This window comes from Alligator sinensis, unplaced genomic scaffold (genome assembly GCF_000455745.1).
Source record: "Alligator sinensis unplaced genomic scaffold, ASM45574v1 scaffold658_1, whole genome shotgun sequence".
NCBI classification, from domain to species: domain Eukaryota; kingdom Metazoa; phylum Chordata; order Crocodylia; family Alligatoridae; genus Alligator; species Alligator sinensis.
Window position 1 is genome coordinate 393690 of NW_005842109.1, and position 20551 is coordinate 414240.

At 44.7% G+C, this 20551-nt stretch overlaps 1 protein-coding gene across 2 annotated transcripts in view; it reads left to right on the top strand.

The window, feature by feature from the left end:
- The window catches only part of ZNF292 (zinc finger protein 292), a 55922-nt gene that overhangs the window by 19009 nt on the left and 16362 nt on the right, over positions 1 to 20551 (top strand). For both annotated transcript variants that reach the window (XM_025205249.1, XM_025205250.1), the window contains exon 4: positions 15719 to 15921. In XM_025205249.1, coding sequence (XP_025061034.1) covers positions 15719 to 15921 — 203 coding nt within the window. The remainder of the gene's footprint in view (positions 1 to 15718; positions 15922 to 20551) is intronic.

Here is a 20551-nt window from a genome sequence, read left to right on the forward strand (position 1 = left end):
AGAATTAGAGGGTGCCTTGGGCCGGCCTGACACGGAGCGAGGGACCTTAAGGAGCACACGGCCCTCCGCGAGGACCCCGCCGTGACAGTTAGTCAAAGCCTACAAAAATTCAAAATAGATACCGGTTTCTATCACATTAAAATAGGAGATAGCTATGGCAAAACTTCTGGGAATATCAGATCAGATTCTACCAGATCACATGTAGTGGCCTTCTTTAGGTGAGTCTTAGGTGTTGTTCTGTCCCTCAAATGCCTTTCGTGCTGCGGGGTGGAGGTGTTCAATGCGAGTAGGAAGCAAGCATAATTGATGGGAACACTTTTAGCCTGCAGTTCCTATCTCCAGTGCTTAGGGCAGCTTGATATGGGAAGTAGAGTGTGCATAAACAACATACTTTGAAGGACTCAATTTATAACAGATAAATAACTCCCTTTTCTGTCAGCTTTTCCTACATGGTTTATTGTGCTTTATATGCATTGATACAGCAATGGGTTATAGCCACATATAGATAACACCATGTGAGCGATTTATTGGAAAGTGAATTTTCATGCTAATTGCATTGTTTAAATGTTGGAAGTGCATGTAACATGGGAAACATCCATTGAACAATTTGCTCAGCCTCTTTCAAATGAAGAAACGTGGCAGGGATTCATAATTTGTTCTCATGAGACAGCTGTTACAATGATACATTGTTAACAGGTTTCCCCATTCCATTATAAAATAAAAACCTGTCTACTTTGTTCAGTTTTCTGAACAAAATCCTCAAAGGATTTTATTTTTCTGTACATTTCAGATTTGTATGTATAGTTTATAGCCCGCATAATCTACGATCAAGTTTGGGATAATTGGCAAAAGCTGTTCTCCAATACTTAAGACTGAGAGTGAAGTTCTTTTAGTATTTTTGCCAGTAATCTCAAAAATGTTTTTATTAATTTCAAATAACGTTTCTTTCATCTCATATGCTAGCTCTTTCCATCTTAATTTGGAGGAATCATATTTATTTGTCAAGTTACTGGTGACTTTATTATGTTAGAATGGCAAATTTGGCTCCAGACAGTTTTAAAAAGGCATCAAATGTTGTTTGAGTTCTAAACTTACTTTAAAGAAAGCCTTGAGTCATGTTTCTTCAAATGTAAACTTCCCTGAAGCTAGGTTTATATCACATTGAGTTATTTTCCTCCACCCCAAAATTCCAAAACAGAAAAATTCAAGAGGCAAGGATTAATTCTCACCCACTGTGTTCTTGCCTCATATTAGGAGTAGATTCAACGAGTTTAGTTAAACCTAAAAGTTTTATTCTTATGCAAAAAAAACTAAGGGCATGTGCACAAAAAACAGTTGGTTTGGAATAAGATAGGATGTGTACTTACCATGTGGCAGCTACTCTTTCATTGAGGGTCAAGCGAGTTTGCATTTATTCTTGGGGGATAAGAGTGTGCACATGAACAGTTACCAGGAAGTAGATAAAATGCTGTAAATGCACACCTTAGTTTCACTTGTATTTGTACCCATCCCCTAATACTAGTGAATCAGATTTTTAAAAATTGTTAGCTGTATTTTCACACTTTTGCCAATGTTGGCACAGTCAAGTCATACATAAGTAGTTGCAGAAAGTAAGTGACAAAGACTGTTTAAGTTAACTTTATTCGTATCTGGTCATCCAATTAGGAAACTGAAATAGAAGTATACAACTTCTCTGACTAATAAATCTAATCAACACAGTGTGACTATCAGCTTCACTAATGGAGGGGAATATTTTAGGCAGGCATGCCACAATTAGCCTGTGCCTTCCCTGTTGCCACTGTTACCCCTTTCCTCTGCCTAATCTGCTGCTCTACTTTCTACTTCCTGCTTTCTGTGATGTGCTCTGTGCCTAATCTCTTTTGCTTCCTGCCCTATTAGTTGCTGTGCTACCTGTCTTCTCTCTGATCTGATAGTTGCCCCACACAGAAGCTGCCTGTGCCACTTGTGGCACTTGCTGCTCAGGTTGGCCGCTCCTGATCTACACAAGAAAAATGTTTGCTATTAGCCCAGTTAATTACTTATTCTTCACTTACTTGGTTACTCCTTCAGCCACTGGCACTGGGTTCTTCCACGCTTCCCTTCCTGCACGCTGTCGCATCCCTTTCCCTGGCACTTAGTCATTTCTCTGTTTTCCTCCATGCTTCTCACACAAATTGAATAACTTAGGAAGTATATATGATTTTTGAGAAGACACTGGAAAATTAGACCATTTTTAACCTCAGCCCTCAACCCATTTTGTGGTAAACCCCAGCTGTCCCTAGTCTGGAGCTTCAAGCCATATTCTTGTGTTGGGAGTGATCTTGTTTTAAATGACGTCATCTCAGAGATAAAGACTAATGGGTATTACTTGTTTCCCTCCAATTGGAGACTTTGGTGTAATCTTTCTCCTGCTGAGATGATACTGGTGACTGTTGCTACATTGATGTTAGGGTTCTTATTGAATAAAATTAACAATTATTAAATCTGTTACTTCTGTGAGCAGTGTTGCAGAATTACCGTATCACAAAATACTGTCCTGGCACTTAGTGCTCTTCTGTATATTCTATAATGAACAGTGAGAAAGTGACAGTCTCCAACTGTGCATGGTCAGAACCTGACACGTTAGTGTTACAGTAGGTGAACTGATTGGATCAGGAATTAAGTTGTGGAACTAATAGGAATAATGAGTTGGAAGGCTGGAGCTATGCAAAACTCCAAAATCCTTCAGCATTCCATAAATTTCCTTGGTGTCTCAGTGCCAGTAGGTGCATCTACATGTGAGCTTTACTGTAGAATTAACTAATTACCTCCACAGTAAAGTGTCACCACATGCATCAGTATTAGGATGCAGTAAACTAATTAAATTCACTGTAAGATAGTACTGCCATTAAGTACAATCAAATGCATGCATAGATGGTGATCACTGGGCACAACTTGCACCTGTTCGGCCCAGCCAGCTGGGAGCCAGACCCCTGGCTTCTGCCAGCCCCAACGCCACCACCCAAAACCCAGGGCTGACCCCTGGTGCTCCCTCCCAGTCCAGGGCTGCTCCATCCCACCTCAAATTGCTGCAGTCCCAGGGGCATGTGTAGATGCTACACCCAGGAGCATTTGACTCTGGCTCGAACTACTCCAGAGTCTATTGCTGTGCATTAATAGCACATGTAGATGTACCCAGTGGCCATGTCCACACAGGCATAAACGCTTGGTTCCCCAGGGGCAATTAGCAGCAGTGCACCTTGTGCTGCCGCTACTTGTCCCCAGGGAACACATGTGGCATGCACCCTCTCATGTGCAGCAAGTTACCCCAGGGTGGGTAGGGGAGACTGGGGCCAGCACTAGGGCTGTATGCAGTTTTGCCCAGCATTTCGTTTCGAAGCTATTTCGAGCTCGAAACAGTGAAATCGAAACCAAACAAAAGCCTTCGAAACAGTTTTGAAACGAAACAAGGGAACTCACAATGCTTTGAGTTTCAAAGCCAGACTTGCTGGCTTCAGCACCAGTCCCAGCTGGCAGCACCCGCCTCCTGTCATCCGGTAGATGAATCGGGGGCTTGCCTGCACCCCCGGGAGGGCTCCAGCACAGCCCCCATGGCCCTCCTGGGGGTGCCAGCAGGCCCCTGATCTGCCTGGCAGCTGACAGGAGCCAGGTGCTGTCACCTGGGGCCAGCGGGGCTGGGGCAGATCAGCTCATATAGAGGCCCGCTACCCTGATCCTGGGGTCAGGCAGGGTCCCTGCATGAGCTGATCTGCCCCGGCCCCATACTGGAGCCAGGTCGAGGAGGGTGCGGGGCCCGGGGCAGATCAGTTCATGCAGGGACCCCCTCCCACACCCCTGGATCGGGGCTGAGGGTCCCCACATGAGCTGATCTGCCCCAGCCCCATGTGGCAGCACCCGGCTCCTGTCAGCTGGCATACAGATTGGGGTCTGTCGGCACCCCCGGGAGGGCTGTGGGGACTGTGCTGGAGTCCTTCCGGGGGTGCATGCCCCCGATCTGCCGATTGGGTAACAGGAACTGGGTGCTGCCACCTGGGACCAGCAGCAGCACCAGTCTTCCCGGCGCCAGGTGTGGTCTGTGCCCAGCACGGGTCTGTCATCTGGTGGGCAGATCAGGGGCTCGCACCCCCGGGGGGACTCCTGCTCAGCCCCTGCAGCCCTCCTGGGGGTGTGGGTGAGCCCCCGATCTGCTTGCCTGCTGCATTTTGTTTCCCCATAATAACCTATGGGAGAAACATCAAAACAGTTTCAACGAAATGAAACGGAACAGTGGTTTTGAAACGAAACACTGTTCCGTCGAAACAGAAGTCGAATCGAAACGGTGTTTTTGCACAGCCCTAGCCAGCACTGGGCTGGCCCCAGCAGCCTTACCTAGGGGCCTTCCAGATCTGCAGTAGCAGCAGTCCTGCTGCACAGAGCCTGCCTGGCAGCTGGAGCACAACTCCAGCTGGCCAACCTCTAGTATTGAGCGGCACACGCTGCCCCGCATGCGCCACTCTGCTTTTATTTTTCCATGGGATTTTTGACCTCTGGATATCCGGGGTCCAAAAAAAAACTCCTTATGCTGCTCCCTTGCAGCGCTGAGAAAAACTAAACATGCGGTATGTGGTGCCACTACAGACATGTCTGCAGCGCCACATACTACATGGCCACACTCATTTGGACGCAGCCAGTAAGTCCATGTCAGGGCCATAGTTTCTGCTTACCTTTTTTCATGGAAGTGCTATAATTTCAACTCGATGTAATTGGTAGTTTGTGAATCTTAATGAATCATGGAGAATAATTACATTCAGTATGCTTTTTCAGGATAATTGACAAACCATGCTTCATTCTGATGATGCATGTTTTTCTGGTCCTAGAGATGAACCTGTTTGTAGAGAAAAATATGAATTCACTATATTCTGATTTCTGTAAGACATAGCTGCTGGAGTAGAATTAAAATTGTTACAGTAACTTAGCAGAATTCTCTTTACGATCCTATTGTCACAGGAGACCCTGACCCTGGTACTTGGAAGGGGAGGGGAGGAGAGGGAACTGTGGCAGGGAGCCAGGATGCAGCAGACTCAGCCAGCTGTGTGGGGCCACAGCTACAGGAGGGCAGACTGGCCTTTGATTAAAAGGCAAAACCCTATGTGGCTCTGGGGAAGGCAGGTGACAAAAAGGGGGCATGGCTTCCCGGCCTATAAACCCAGGGCCTGAGCCAAAGTAGAAAATCTGGCCATACATGTTGGAGAGAGGAGTTCCTGAGGGAGATTTCTGCAGCAGACAGACTAGTAGGCACCTGAGCTGCTCCTTGGAGCTACCCAGAGGGAACTAAGGGGAGCTGATGACCTGAGTGAGGCAACAACACAGAGCTGGATAGGCTTTTTTTTGGGAAACAGTGTCTTGCATTAATGTTGTAATTTAAGCTTCATATTGGAGTACTAGATGTGCCTGTAAGGGGCGGACAGGAGGCCACAGGGGTGCTGCAAGGGGCACCCAGTGCAAAGCCTCACCATGGACAAGGGACAATGCCATGGGGGCTGAGAAGAGCTGAGAGGAGCCTCTCCCTGAGCCAGTGACCCCCGGGGCTTGGGCAGAACCGAGAGCAGCCTTGACTTGGGTCAGGGACTTTGCGGGGCTGCGAAAACACAGAAGATGGGGCCAAGGGTCCCAGAGAGACAGAGAACAGACAGGGCTGAGGCCAAGAGAGCTGGGCCCAAATCCATCAGCCAGGGCTGGAGGCTTGCATGTGAAGAAAAGGGAGGTGAAAGCCAAGAATCCTGAGGTTTCTACAAGAAACAGAATGATATGCAAAGTAACATCTGCGAGGCATGGGCCTGGCTGTAGGGGTGGAAGGAGGCCACAGATTTAGCCCTTAAGGTCGATAGAACCCAAGGAAACATACTGAGAGAGAGAGAGAGCACCAAGGTTCACCTGCCTCTGATGGCAGTCTTCCCTCATCATTACCACTTAACATCAAGGTGTAACAGGCGAGGAAGCAGGGTGAGACCATGGGAGCTAGACAGAATTGAAGTGGCCACAAGGGGGCACCCAGCAGCCCTCAGGCACTGCACCTGTTACACCTATATTTCTTATTTTAATCTCTGAATTTCTTAGGTTTGTGATTTCTTTTTTTAGTAATTTCATTGGTATTTTAAGACTTTTTCTGGCCCATAAATTACTGAATTAAATTCTCAACTGTAATTCTGTTTTTACTGATTTTTTTTTTTTCTTCTTCCTTGGGTCATAGGAATTAATATATATCTTGATCACAGGACAAGGAAAAATTAAATAACATTTTATTTGGGAGAATGAAATAAAACCTTAGCTTTAACATATTAACTGTGCTGGTTATAATCAATACAGCAAAATGTTATAAATTAGGAGTGTGGCCTTAAGTTTGAGGGGTTCATATCTTAATGAAAAGATAACATAAAATGTTCTAATGTTTGTGCAAGGTGGATTACATAGTGCAGTAAGCACTGTGGGTAAAAAGGATTATTGGGGACAAGTATGTAGGCAAGCAAGGCTAAAACTTTTTCATTAGAATATTAAATGTAATCATTCTAATATTGTTTGCATGAGGGTGAAAGCTCAGGAGTTCAAGGAATAATTTTAAATCTAAGGTCTTTCAGTATCTTATTTCAAAGATAACAATATGTTCCAATGTTAGTGTGAGGCAGACTAACTGAAACAGTAAACACTGTGGGTGAAAGGATTATTGGGGACCAGTATTTGGAAGAGCAAGGCTAAAAATGAACAGCTGCAATTAGTCACTGGGTCATTTGTGGGTTGGGAAGACCATGAATGTTTTTGATATTTCTTCTGCTTAAAAAGATAATACAAATTATAAGGTTATATGAAATCTGTGAATATATAGTACTTACTTCCTGCTAATATGGTTTCTCTCTATAGAAGTCAGTTCAATATAGTTGTGTTCCACTCTCCACGTAGAAAAAAACCCAGTTAAGGCCTTGATTACAAGAAAAAGTTGCACTCATTTAACTAAATCTATTTATATACCAGATTTATAAATCTCTAATAGAAGGAGAATCCTTCCAGTCCTAGTGTTCGTATGTAATACCTAGAAGCCTTAATCTTGGATCAGTAGCTGTCAGATTGTCCCTTTCCTATCATAATCTTCAGGCATCTTTTTCCATTTTTAATTATCATTTCAACCAGTCACCAAAGGCAAATGGTGTTTCAATCTCTAGGAATTCCTTAAACGTGTTTAAAAAATATTGGATAAAAGGGAACTTCCATATTTTGGATTTCAGAAATGGCTTTGCCAATGAGCTACCTAAATAAGCCAAATAGCAATGGGATGAGAAGCAAAGTATTGCTATAAATCAAAAACTGGTTGAAGTCAGAGAGCAAAGAATAAGATTAAATATCAATTTTCATCCTGGCAAAAAATTAACAATGAAGTGCCCGCAGGTCATGTGCTTAGACTCCGTGCTATTTAACATATTAAATGACCTAGAAATTAAGGTGAGTAATAAAGTAGTAGAGTTTGTTATTTAGATCAATCAAGATTTGATAGGACAGGGAAGAAGTTCATAGTGATGTAAACATGGTAGGTGAATTCATTTGCTGTCATGTTGTCAACATCAGTAAATGCCAAATAGATTCATAGATTGTAAGGGGCTGGAAGGGATCTCGCAAGATCATTGGGTCCAGCCCCCCTGCACTAGGCAGGAAAGACAACTGGGGTCAGGTGACCCCAGTGAGGTGACCATCCAGTCTTCTGAAAATTTCCAGGGTAGGTGATTGTACCACCTCTGGAGGGAGTTTATTCCACCATCTGGACACCCTAACTGTGAAGTTTTCCTAGTGTTAAGCCTGAAATGGTCTTCCAGGAACTTGTGGCCATTACTCCTGGTTTTCCCCAAGGGTGCCCTGGTGAACAGTTGTTCGCCAAGCCCTTGATGTATTCCCCTGATAAAGCAGTAAGCTGCTACCAAGTCCCCTCTCAGCCTTCTCTTTTTTAGGCTGAACAGACCCAAGTCCCTCAGCCTTTCTTCATATGGCTTTCCTTGCAAGTCTCTGATACAGGTGGCTCTTCTCTGGACTCTCTCAAGCTTTTCCATGTCTTTGTTGAAGTGCGGCACCCAGAACTGGATGCAGTACTCCAGCTGCAGTCTCACTAATGCCAAGTAAAGCGGAAGAATCACTTCTTTGGTTTTGCTTGAGATGCATCGGTTGATGCATGACAGAGCATTGTTTGCCTTACTGGCTACAGCATTGTACTGACAGCTCATGGTCATACTATGGTCTATTATTGCCCCTAGGTCACTTTCAGTCATGGTGCTAGTCAGTTTGGTGCCACTGAGCCTGTGGGTATGTTGGGGATTGTTGGTGCCCAGATGAAGCACTTTACATTTTTCAATGTTGAATTTCATCTGATTCTGATCTGCCCAACTTGCTAGCCTGTCTAAGTTCACTTGTGTCTGCAGCCTATTTTCAAGCGTGACCACGCTCCCCCATAACTTGGTGTCATCTGCAAACTTGGCCAGTGCATTCTTCACCCCTACATCCAAATCATTGATAAAGATGTTGAAAAACATTGGTCCAAGCATGAACCCCTGAGGGACACAACTGGCCACTTCTTGCCAGGACGACACAGAATTCATTAGAATTCTTTGGCTCCTACCCTGCAGCCAGCTTCCTACCCACCTAACTGTCGAGCAGTTAAGCCCACAGTCCTTCAATTTTCCCCTGAGAATGTCATGGGATACCAGATCAGAGGCCTTTTGGAAGTCTAGGGTATACAGTGTCGACCTCCTCTCTCTCATCCAGGTGGCGAGTTACCTGGTTGTAGAAGGAGGTGAGATCGATGAAACAAGACCTGCCCATGACAAAGCCATGCTGGCTGTTGTTCAGAATCCTACCTTCTGCAAGCATATTGCACGTAGACTCCTTGATGAATTTTTCCAGGATTTTCCCTGGGATAGTAGTTAGGCTACTTGGCCTATAGTGGCCCAGGTCCTCTCCCCTCCCCTTCTTGAAAATGAGCACAACACTGGCCCTCTTCCAGTCTTCAGGGACCTCTCCCAAGTGCCACGAGTTTTGGAAGAGTTTTGCCAGAGGTCCCACGATGACTTAGCTCCTTCAGTACTCTTGGATGAAGTCATCCTGTCCTGCTGACTTATAAATATCTAACTTTAATAACTGATCACGTATGAGCTCAGTGTCAACAGTGGGAGGAAGACAGTCATTCCCACCATGCCCATTCTGAACTTTATCTAGTATGATTTTTCCCTTAATCCGCTGAAATACCAAAGCAAAGTAGTCATTCAGGAGCCCAGTTTTCTCCTGAGTCTCAGTAACCAGCTGTCCTGAGCTGTTAAGCAGTGGCCCCATGTTTCCATTTGTTTTCCTCCTGTTCCCTACATACCTAAAGAAGGACTTCTTATTGTCCTTGATTTCTGTTGCTAGTTTAAATTCAGTTGCCACCTTAGCATTTCTAATCTGCTCCCTACAAGTGCGGGCCATTGTTGTATAGTCCTCCTTGGCTGTCCTAAGCTTCCATTGTTTGTGTGCCCCTCTCTCCTTTTTCAAGACCATGATATCTCTATTAAGCCAAGAGGGCTTACCAGCCCTTCTGTTACCTTTCCTCTGCATAGGAATGGAGTTCTTTTGTGCATCAAGGATCATGTCCATGAGGTACAACCACTCTTCATGCATTCCTTGTACCTTCAGTCCCTGGTCCCTCAGTGCTTCCCCTATTATTGCCCTGAGCCTGTTGAAATTCACATTTTTGAAGTCCAAACCTTCAACCCTGCTAGCTGATTTGCGTGTCTTGTGACAGACATTGATCGTGATGGTTTCATGGTTGCTGTCGTCCATGCTACCCTCTGTATTCAAGTCACTCACCAGATTGTCTCCTTTGGCTAAGACCAAGTCTAAGAGAGCGTTACCTCTGGTTGGCCCGTGCGCTTCCTGAGTCAGGTAGAGCTCATCAGGCCAGGTCAGGAAGCAACGTGACCGATCTGACCTAGCTGAGTGTTCCTGCCAAGAGATGTCTGGGTAATTGAAGTCACCCGTGATGACCATGTTTCATGCACGCACCGCCTCTTCCAGTTGTTGAGAGAACTCCAGATCGAGCTCCTCCCCCTGGTTTGGTGGTCTGTAGTATACACCTACAGTTAAGTCTCTCTCACCACGCCCCCTCCTTTGCCCCCCAGTAGTTTGACCCACAGGGTTTTGAGTCGCTCTTCTTTGGAGCTAATGTCGGCCTCGAAGGAGGTGTACTGCCCCCTCCCGTAGAGAGCTACACCTCCGAATAATGCATATTGGAGGCAGAAATTCTGTGAGGCTTGTCATATTTTACATACAAGCATTGATTGGGCTTTTCTGGAATAGGAAAATACAGCATATAATAGTAGTCACTCTGGCTGCTTGCAGACATTTAAAAAAAAATCGCTTTAAATTCAGCATGCTCCTGCACTGAGCCCAGCCCAGGCCCAGAGGATGCAGAACATTAGTTGCACCTGGCTTTCTCATTGTCTACATCAGGGGTCAGCAACCCCCAACACGCACGTTGAGCATGGCACGGGAAGCCATTTTGCTCAGAGCGCCATGGCCAGCCACGGCTCTGGGTAGCTGCTGGAGCCCAGGCTGGTCCCAGCAGGGCTTGCAGAGTCTCAACTGCCTGCTGGAAACAGCCGGGCTCTGTGGCTGGCAACAGCTACCCAGAGCCGGGGTCGGCTGCAGCCAGGAGGCTGCAAACAGCTGCACCAGGCTCCAGAGCCAAGGCATCAGCTCTGTACCGGCGCATGCACACGTGCCTTGGAGTGGGTGGTAGGGGAGGGGCCTAAGGCAGCACAACCCCAGTCTCTCCCCAACTCCTGGCACAGAGCTGGTGACTGGGCTCCGGAGCCCGGCACAGCTTTTTGGAGCCAGCCCGGGCTCTGGGCAGCTGCAGCAGGCAGCGGGGCAGGCTGCAAACAGCTGCTCCGGCATCAGCTCCAAGTTGACAGCAACTGCACGCAGCTCAGGGCAGACAGCGGGGGAGACAGCAGGGCAGCGCAGCCCTCCCTGAGGTGCCTGTGCAGTCGCCGCCAGCATGGAACTGATGCCAGAGCTGTGGAGCCCGGCACAGCTATTTGCAGCCTGCGCACTGCTTGCTGTAGCCAGCCTGGGCTCTGGGCAGCTGCAAACAGCTGCGCTGGGCTCCAGAGCCCAGTCACCAGCTCTGTGCCGGAAGTGGGGGAGAGACCGGGGTTGCACTGCCTCATCCCCCTCCCCCACCACCCGCTCTGAAGCGCAGGTGCACGTGCCGGTACAGAGCTGATGCTGGGGCTCCAGAGCCCGGCACGGCTGTTTGCAGTCTCCCGGCTGCAGCCAGCCCCGGCTCTGGGTAGCTGCTACCAGTCACAGAGCCCGGGCTGGGAGACATAGCAGGGCTGGGAGGCAAGAGGCACACGCAGGGCATCCTGCCATGTACCCCGTGCCCTCATTTTGTTTTTCTGGCATGCCGGCACTCTGGCATCTTCCAAGGTAGGCATTGTGGGGGTTTTCAGCAATCCGACCAAAAAATGTTGCCTAGCCCTGGCCTACATAGATCAGGTGCTTTAGCGGAGCCTCTTTGGTGCTTTTATCTAATAGCTAATTGAATCAGCTTCAGATAAAACTGCCAAAAAGCCCCACTGTAGCGCCCGATCTATACAAACACTGTAGAGCCAGGTTGAAGTAAGGTGCTGCATCTTCCAGTAACATGTGTTTTTGTTTGTTTGCTTTTAACATCTGCAAGCAACTCCTTTATTAGGATATTAGAGAAACTAGGGGCTTTGGGAAAGGGTGACAAGAATGATCAAATGCTTTAAAACACTTTTGTATGAAGAAAGATTAAAAAGAATGGATGCGGTAACATAGTTTATCAAATAGCATGGAGAAGGTATCTAGAGAGGACAGAAGTTTCTGTTTTCTTAATACAAGAACAAGGGGCTAATCAATTAAATCAAAAGGTGGGAAATTCAGAGTTAATAGGTTTTCACTTAGGTTAGTCAAACTACAATTGCCACATGAAGTGAGTACTTAGTGTATCAAGAATATTCAGAATTGTAATTGGTTTTACTAATTTGGGAAGGAATAATAAACCTCATGCTTCAGTACATAAGACAATCTTTAAGTGTTATAGCTAATTCTGTACAACATTATAGATAAATATATAAATATATCCTAGATAGATATATAAAATAGATACATAGGTACATATATAATATGGATTTTTATAATGTATATCAGTATTTGTCTATCTGTCTGCTAGATGGACAGGTTAAATGAACACTGTAACAGATTTGTCTACCTTTCCGATAGATGGGTTAAATGAACAGTGTGAAATGAAGGTATTCATTTTCTTTTCAGTGCTGTGTAACTTTTATGCTCCTTTATTCTGTTTAAATGTTAAATGTTAAATATGAATATGATTAAATCCTCTCTGTTAACTGCATAACTTTACATTAAATATTCTGTATGGATGGATAGTAGGCCTGATGTGGGGATGGGGGTATATTACCCCATTCTGTTTTCTTTGAGGTTTTTAAACCTTTTTCTGTAGCATTTACTATTAGCAGCTGGGCAGGAAAGGACAGATTATTGGGCTAAAGGGACTTCAGGTCTTACTCAATATGGCAAACCCTACATCCTGTGGTGGTGCATTTTAGTTTCGTGTTCTTTATGGTTAGAGTGCCTTTTATTGGTTTAAGTTAAAGAATTAGCCTTAATTTAATCAAATAAATGCAAAAAATGACCCCTTATATTGCAAGATCTCTTGCTTTTGATTAAAGAACTTTAAGGGCTTCAGAAGTTTATACACCCCAGTCATGGAAACATGAAATGTTGAATGTCAGTATATTAATATAATACCAGTTTATATGTGTTTATACATTAGCTCTGTATTTACTGATATTTTGTCACTCACTTATGTTGACCCTTATATAGTACAGGTTTCCCTTGATTTATGAGGGTGCTTTATATGTGAATTCACTCTTATGCGATGAGCATATTTAGAGCCATAATTCATTTTATGCAAGGTAAATTCGCTCTTATTCAATCAGCATAGACGCCCCCGCCCAAGCAGGTAAGTATTTGGTAGAATGGGAAACCCTAACCCCACTCACCCCAGCCCCAGCTGCAGTGGCCCCGAGAGCATCCGGTGCCAGCTGCCTGCAGCCGCTGGGCTGCACCATGCTCCACGTGTGCCCCTGTGCCTGGGCTCCACTTGTCCACTCACCTGTGCTCCTGGGGCCACTGTAGCCAGGGCTGGGGTGAGTGCCGCTCTGTTCCCTCTGCTTTGCTGCCTTGTGCAGCCCCGGGATCGGCACCCCTCTCCCTGCCCCCTCCCTAGTCCCAGCCTCCCTCCCTCCCTCCCTCCCTCACCACCATGGAAACCTATCCCTATTTGTTACATTGTAAAGTGGGTTCGCTTTATGAGAATTTGATTTATACGTCATTCTCTGGGAACGCATGTAGTGCATAAATCGATGGAAACCTGTATAGTAATAGTTAGGGGTGTGTGAAACAGCCTGTATTTGATTCAGATTCGGCCCGAATCAGGGACAGTGATTTGATTCGGATCACTGTCGCAATTCGATTCGACCAAATCAGAATCTGAAGATTTGATGCTGATTCGGAGAATCACAGATTCGACCATAGACACAGCTTTAAATGTTTTTTCTACATGCCTCGAGGTACCAGGTGCGGCTCATGAATGCTGCAGTGGCGGGTTGGATGGAGCGTCCCACAGGAGCGTGGGGGGCCCCCTGTGGGCTTGACAGCAAACTTGGAAGTGGACCAGAAGTACTTCCAAGCGCGTGGGGGACCCTCCCTTGCACCACCACCCTTGGCTCGGTGATCGGCCGCAAGGGGACCCCGGGTGCCCCCCCCAGACCCAAGAGGCACCAGTCACTGGGGGTGGGGGGGTCCCTTGGCAGACCCAGAAGTGCTTCTGGTCCACTTCCAGGTCCACTGCCAAGTGTGCTGGGGACCACCCCCCATGCTCCCATGGGACGCTCCATCCACCCCAGCATCTCGACATTCATGAGCTGCCTGGTACCTTGAGGTATGTAGAAAAAACATTTAAAGCTGTGTCTATGTCCGAATCATTAAATCTTTCTGAATCAATTCAGAGGGTTCCAGTTGGATTCAGAGAGATTAAAGGGTCTCCTGATCCAATTCAGATTCAGAGATTTGGCCACCAAATCGGGCTGAATTTCTGCCAAATTGAATCAGCGACCAAAGCTTCACAAAGCTCTAGTAATAGTTGCCTTTTTAAGCCCAAAAACACAGACACACAGTTAATAAAGAACGGTTGCTCTGCCATGCTCTTGATCAAGTTAAAAATGTGTTAGATACCTTTATCTGTGAGCTGAACAACATGGCAGAGCATGCTTAAACACTGCATCTTCAAAGTAGCACTTGCAGCTAAAGATAAGATTAATGTATCTGGATTTTCTCTCCCATCAGTATTTGTGCCCTTCATTCCTCCCCCTCTTACTTTCCCCTTCCCTAGGTGTTCTTACTTCTAGGTACCCTGTGTACGTTCCACACTTACTATATTCTATTTTCTCCTCTCTAATTATCTTCTAATTTACTTTGTACCTCCTCTGCCCTCCTCTGTTTCCCTCCTTCTGTGACCCTACAGGATTTATATAATATTCCAGCATTTTAAAATAACGGACAGAAGATAAACACTTTGCATTAAATTGGCTTATCTAATCCGAATCATTTTCTGTTCTCTGTGGCACAAAGCAGTAAGGGTAGATACACTATAACCTCATCAATCCGGCATGCTCGGGACCGAGCACCTGCTGGAAATTTGAAAATGCTGAATTTTAGAAACCGGCATGGCAGCCTGTCATAGAGCATGGGAGAGAGGCAGGTAGCAGCAGCCAGTCCCAAAGCAGTGGCCACACACACAGTGGCAGCATGGGGTGGTGAATGGTGATGGCAGCCACTGTGTGCAAGCTTCCTCCTCCGCGTCCAGGAGGGCGGGGGGGAGTGGCAGTTGGTCTTGGAGCGGTGGAGGGAAGTGCAAGATTTTTGATAATTGTGGATTTTTGATATCCGAATTTATGAGGTTATACTGTATTCTTAAGTATTTGGCTGAAACATGACCAAAAGAATGCCTTAAGAGCTGAATCTGCATCTGAAATGTGGTCTTCGAAAAATTTACTGTCGAGAAAACATGGGCTAAAAAGATAATGATAACAATACGTTTTTGTGTGTCCATGGCATATAAATATGTTACACTTAAAATTTTCACTTTTATGCATGATTGCTGTTTCATTTTGCAAATGAAAGTAACTGATTAAAAATTAAAGGTGAGTGAAAAATAGGAAGTATAGACACAGCCTTAACTATGAAAACTTGACTAATTCTTCCATTCTGTTGAACAAGTCATTAGAGAGTATTTAGAAGATGACTGCTGTTTAAAATATGTTCAGCTTTTAGCTAACTAAAATTACAAACATGAGGAGAAAGCTTTTTTGAAAAATTCTTTAACATCTTTGAGAGAGGTTTCTTGACTGAATTGTTGTGAGTGAATTACAGTGACAGGTTAATTAAACAGTGTGAAATCAAGGTATGAATTTTTTCTGTGCTGTGTAACTTTTATGCCCTTTTATTCTGTTTAAATGTTACCTGTTAAGTATGAATATGGTTAAATCTTCTCTGTTAATTTCATAAGTCTTCATTAAATATTCTAATGTTATATGTTGGATTGTTTTTATTTAAGTGAATGAATTCTTAGAGTCCGAAGGGCCCGTCCTGCTGGATATGCGTATTAAGCACCTAATGAAAACAAAACAGCTAACTCAAGCTACTGCCTTGGCAAAACTGTGCTCTGACCACCCAGAAATCAGCACCAAAGGCAGTTTTAAGCAAACCTATCTGGTCTGTCTTTGTTCAGGATCACCAAATGAAAAGCTAATGGAAGAGGTGAGTAAAAAAGTTTTAGATTTTCATAACAACAGCACTATTCGTGTTTTGGTCGTTTTTTATTCTATAGAATTCTATAGTTTAAAAAGAGTTTATAAACAGTTCCTCTCTTCTAAATTTTGTAGTAGGATTTCCCTGTAAAGGTAACTGGTATTGGTTCTTGTGTTTACAAAAAGAGGAAACATGGTCTTAGGGTTAATATACACATCCAGTGTCTAGCTCTGTCTCAGACTTTCCATATGACTTTGCATAAGATATTTCCATTCTCTCAGTTCCCATATGTGGAATGGAGTCAATACTTTCTCTGATCCTTTTCTTCTCTGTCTTGATTATAAGCTTTTTTCATGCTACTTAGTACAATACGGCTCTGGTCTTCAGTGAGACCCTTTGCTACTACAGTAATGTAATTAATGGATTATCGTGAACTTTTCACTTTTGACCTCAGTGGCTAGCCAAAATTCAGAGTCTTGCCAATTGTTTCTGTTAAGAGGTGCATTTTGTTATCCAAGTTGCATATCTTTGGTACAGTTCTCTTTATGTACTTGAATATGCAGCATCATGCTTTCTTGAACACAAGAGGAATCAAACTATAGGAGACAGTGCCTTGATAGTAGTTCCAAAACTTTGAAGTAGCACCAGCCTACAAGTTCTTTCTTCTGGTTTTGGTTTTTGTTTTGTTTTTTGCTGGGTTACACTACCCCTGCATCTTTCTGTGGCTGTTTCAAGTTTTCTTGTCTTCTCCCTTCTCAGCTTGCCCTGCCTTACACATACACACACAAACAAGCTACCCAAAACAGTAGCTAACCAAAGCTTATCTGAGTAGCTTATCTTAGTCTTGAGTAGGGACTTAAATATCCCTTATTTTTGGATGGAGAGAGATGCCTGAGTTTTGGGTTTAAAGACCAACATTAATTTTAGGCCCTGGCGCACATTACATTTATGGTGAGATTTAACCTTAATCATACTATAAATCACAATATAAATGTTCAACGTCTTTGTGGTTTGTTTGTATGGCACCATAAATTGAACTCCCCACACTAGGAACCTGGCAGTGTCTTTGAGGGTTGCAGGGCAAGGCACTTCACAATACTGGGTCCCAAGGAGTTGGACTGCCTGTGTGCATACCGAGGCACTGGGGCCCTGGGATCAGGGAGTTTCTCAAATCCTGGTGCTGTTCTTCTGGGCAGAGTCCAACAGTCTTCTCAACAAACTTCCTGAACTGGACCCAGAGCTACCCCAGCCTGATCCCCAGTTTTTGGAATGAGGTATAAAATTCCTCAGATCCCAGTCACAGCCTGATTTTAATGTCTGCCCAGGGTCTTTGGGCACCTGTTTCCATGAAGGGTCTCAGTTATTTCTCACAATCATCTTAAATTAAGGCATCCACATCCAAACACTTCTAATAAGGTTCAACCTAGTGAATAACAATAGAAAGGTCCGATTCATTACATATCGAATGACCAAGAAAATGTTCTTGAATTATGAATTTAAATAACTTCAAGATTCTTACTTCTAAACTTTTCTGTATTGTAGCCAGTTGTTTTGGCAGTGGTTCTGCAGCAACAGGTGCATATATTTTAGTCATCGTTCACTCACCGTTAATTCATTTTGTGTAAATGACCATTCATAAAGAAAGTGACTTGGGTAGCAGTTTTCATTGGTGTATCCAAAAGCTGCCATAAAATAATTAGAAATATATGTGCTGTTTTAGCATATTAGTAGTTTCACTGATATTTGACTTTATTAGTTTTAGTTTTCTCATTCAGTTCTACTTGTTTTGTAACACTGATAACCGTTGTACAGAACTCCCTTCAATTACTATTCGGTTTTAAATGCATCTTCTACCAAAACATGTCCTTGCAGTTGTATTGCTTATAAAATAGTATTCCAGATTTAACACTGAGTTAGTTACAAATTAGTGATCAAAAGGCCTTTTAGTGACCTGTTATTCTGCAACCCTTATTATAGAGCACCAGTAGCACTGCTTATTAATAAGGTTGCCCAGTACTTCCCATTATCAGACTTTGTTGTTAGTCTGTATAACAACCTATGAGCAAAGTAAGAGCAGTGATTAATTGATGTTAGTCTAGGGTAGTTCTTTTCCCCAGGTGCATTTAACAAGGGTTCAGATCCCCAAGGACTGTGAGGTCTGAGATTCCCAGGGTTGTTTTGTGTGGAGTTATGTTCATAGCCATCCCCTGAGTTCTCTCAATTACATGAGTTTTCCAGCTCAGTAAGTTAATTTCAGCAGAGCCAGGGCACCTTGTATCAAGGGAGAGCTTTACTGACAGGTTTGTCACCAATATTTAAAACAGTGAGAGCAACTTAATCTTGATTTGCAATAACCGGGGCTCTCTAGTAACAGCTAGTGAAATCTTTTTTTCTGTGCTCCCCACCTCCTGTTACTTGCAGTGATTCTGGATTAACGCTGGTATCTCTGGATCTAAGTTTGATTCAGAAACATCTCAGTACTACCTCTTTCAGTATTGTCTACCTCAGACATTGAGTCTTCAGGAAGGAGACCTCAGAAATCATGACTTTGTCCCTATATATGATACTTTTAAAAGTAATACTCATCTTTTCATGCGTCCCACATACCCTCACGTGAGACCTGTGCCTTGTTTGTTGGAAGGCAGAATGTAGAAAAAAAACGTGTGTGATATAAATAAAGCAAGTCCTCTTGGAACCAGAAATTGTGGTGTTCAGCACAAGCTACAGTACTCAGACAATAGCTATGGCTGTGAGAGGGTTAATGTGGAACCTCACCCCTACTGCTTCTTGTGGCCAGAAACAAGCAGTAGCCACCTTGGCAACATTAGGCCAATTTCTGCATACTTCTTTTTTGCAGCAAAGAAAAATCAGCTTCCACACTTGAGAGACACCCACATTGGAGAGGGGAGAAATTTGTGTGTTATGCAATTAAATACGATAATAATGCCTTCTTGTTTATGAGCTTCAGGGGATGTACTTGAATATTTACAGTATCAGCTTTCTTTACTGACTGTTGAGAGGGGATGCCCCTTACCCGCACCTAGCCACCCTCGGTTGAGGGAAGTTGTCATTGTTTCACTCCCCATTTCTCTCTGTTATCATTGTTGTATCTCTCCCCTTTCTCCACCCAGTCTTCTTTCACACACACCTCCTTTCAGGCTCCCCTCAATTCCCTCTCCACATATTTCCTCCTTTCCCTTCTGTCATGGAGCACCCCACTTTAAGTGGGAAGCTCTGCCATGGGAGTCCCCAAGAAGAAGCCTTATTTGGTCTCCCTCTTCCATAGGACCCCCTGAAGCCAGCCCTGGCACTACTTCTCAAGGGGAAAGCCTCTGTCATGAGACTGTGGCTTCTCTTTGTCCTTGGTTTCCCCAGTGATACGTAGCACCCCTGCCTCAGGGATCTCTTGTACGGTCAGCTCGGGGGGGGGGGGGGGGGGGGGGGGGTGTTTTTTTTTTTTTGACTAAAACCAGCCACTTTTCTTTTCTGGAGCAGAGTGCAAGTGTCCCAAATAGCACAGCAAACAGTTCAGTTCAAAACAAACAGTCTTTATTGTGCCGCTGCAGTTCCTCTGTTCTTCCTAAGCAGGGCTGCCAACTCTCAGGAAAAAACCAAGCTAAAAATGGCTGTCATTAAAGTCATTTAAAAAAAACCTGTATCTGTCAGTAGAAACAATAAGCAGCCACAGCTTGATTGACGTTCTGACAGAAGGATCACAGCAGCACCATCTGGTGTCCATGCAGACACACAGCACTCTACAGGGAGCATTCTCTCAGCCATATGCTGCTACTGCTGCTGCATCCCAGGCTGCTTGTAGTACTGCTGAGTTGCAGGTGGGCTTCTTTGGGGGTCTGTGCCAGGGCAGGGAAGTGGGGCCAGCAGGGTAAGGCTGAGGGGAGGCAGCATGGTTCAAGGTGCATTGGGGGCATCAGGTGTGGGGGTGGGCAGGAGCCCCTTAGTGGAAGGGTGGTGCAGGGCAGCACAGTGCAAAATGATGGCTGCAGTCAAGCAGGGTTTCCAACCAAAGAAAATGTTTTTTACTGCAAATTTTTTACTGACAGCCAAACTTATTTTCTTTTTTACTACGGTTAATGTTAAACTCACAAATTTGAACCCAGCTCTCCTAACTGGAGCCTGGTAGCAGGGCAGCTCCCAGCATGAGATATACGTTTACATTCTATAAAACATGTCAGTAAGAAACTTGGAAAACTTGGAGTTTCTTGGCTTGGCACCATTGTTCTTCAGACTCTACTCTACTCTAATCTCCCTGGGACTACTCCTTTCTCTCCAGCTCTGTCCTCTCTTGCACTATCCTTCCCCCTCCCCCCTCCCCCCAGTTTTCTTAAAGCCTCACTCTCCTCAAGCAGTCAGCCCCACTTGCAACAAAGCAGTTACAGGACTATAGTAGTCAACATGGGAATAACACACACCTGAGAAAATTAAACATAATGTCATGAGGATCCAATCATAGAGTGGTATTTGCTTCGCACTGTCAGGCCTAGGCTGCCATCTTCCCCTGGAGTGAAAAGGGTATCTAGATGTTCTACTTTCAAAGCTATTTAAAACAGTAGTCAGCAACATTTAAGAACCTGCAAGCCAGAAGATCCCAGCTCCAGTCTGACATAGGCTGGGGGGGTTT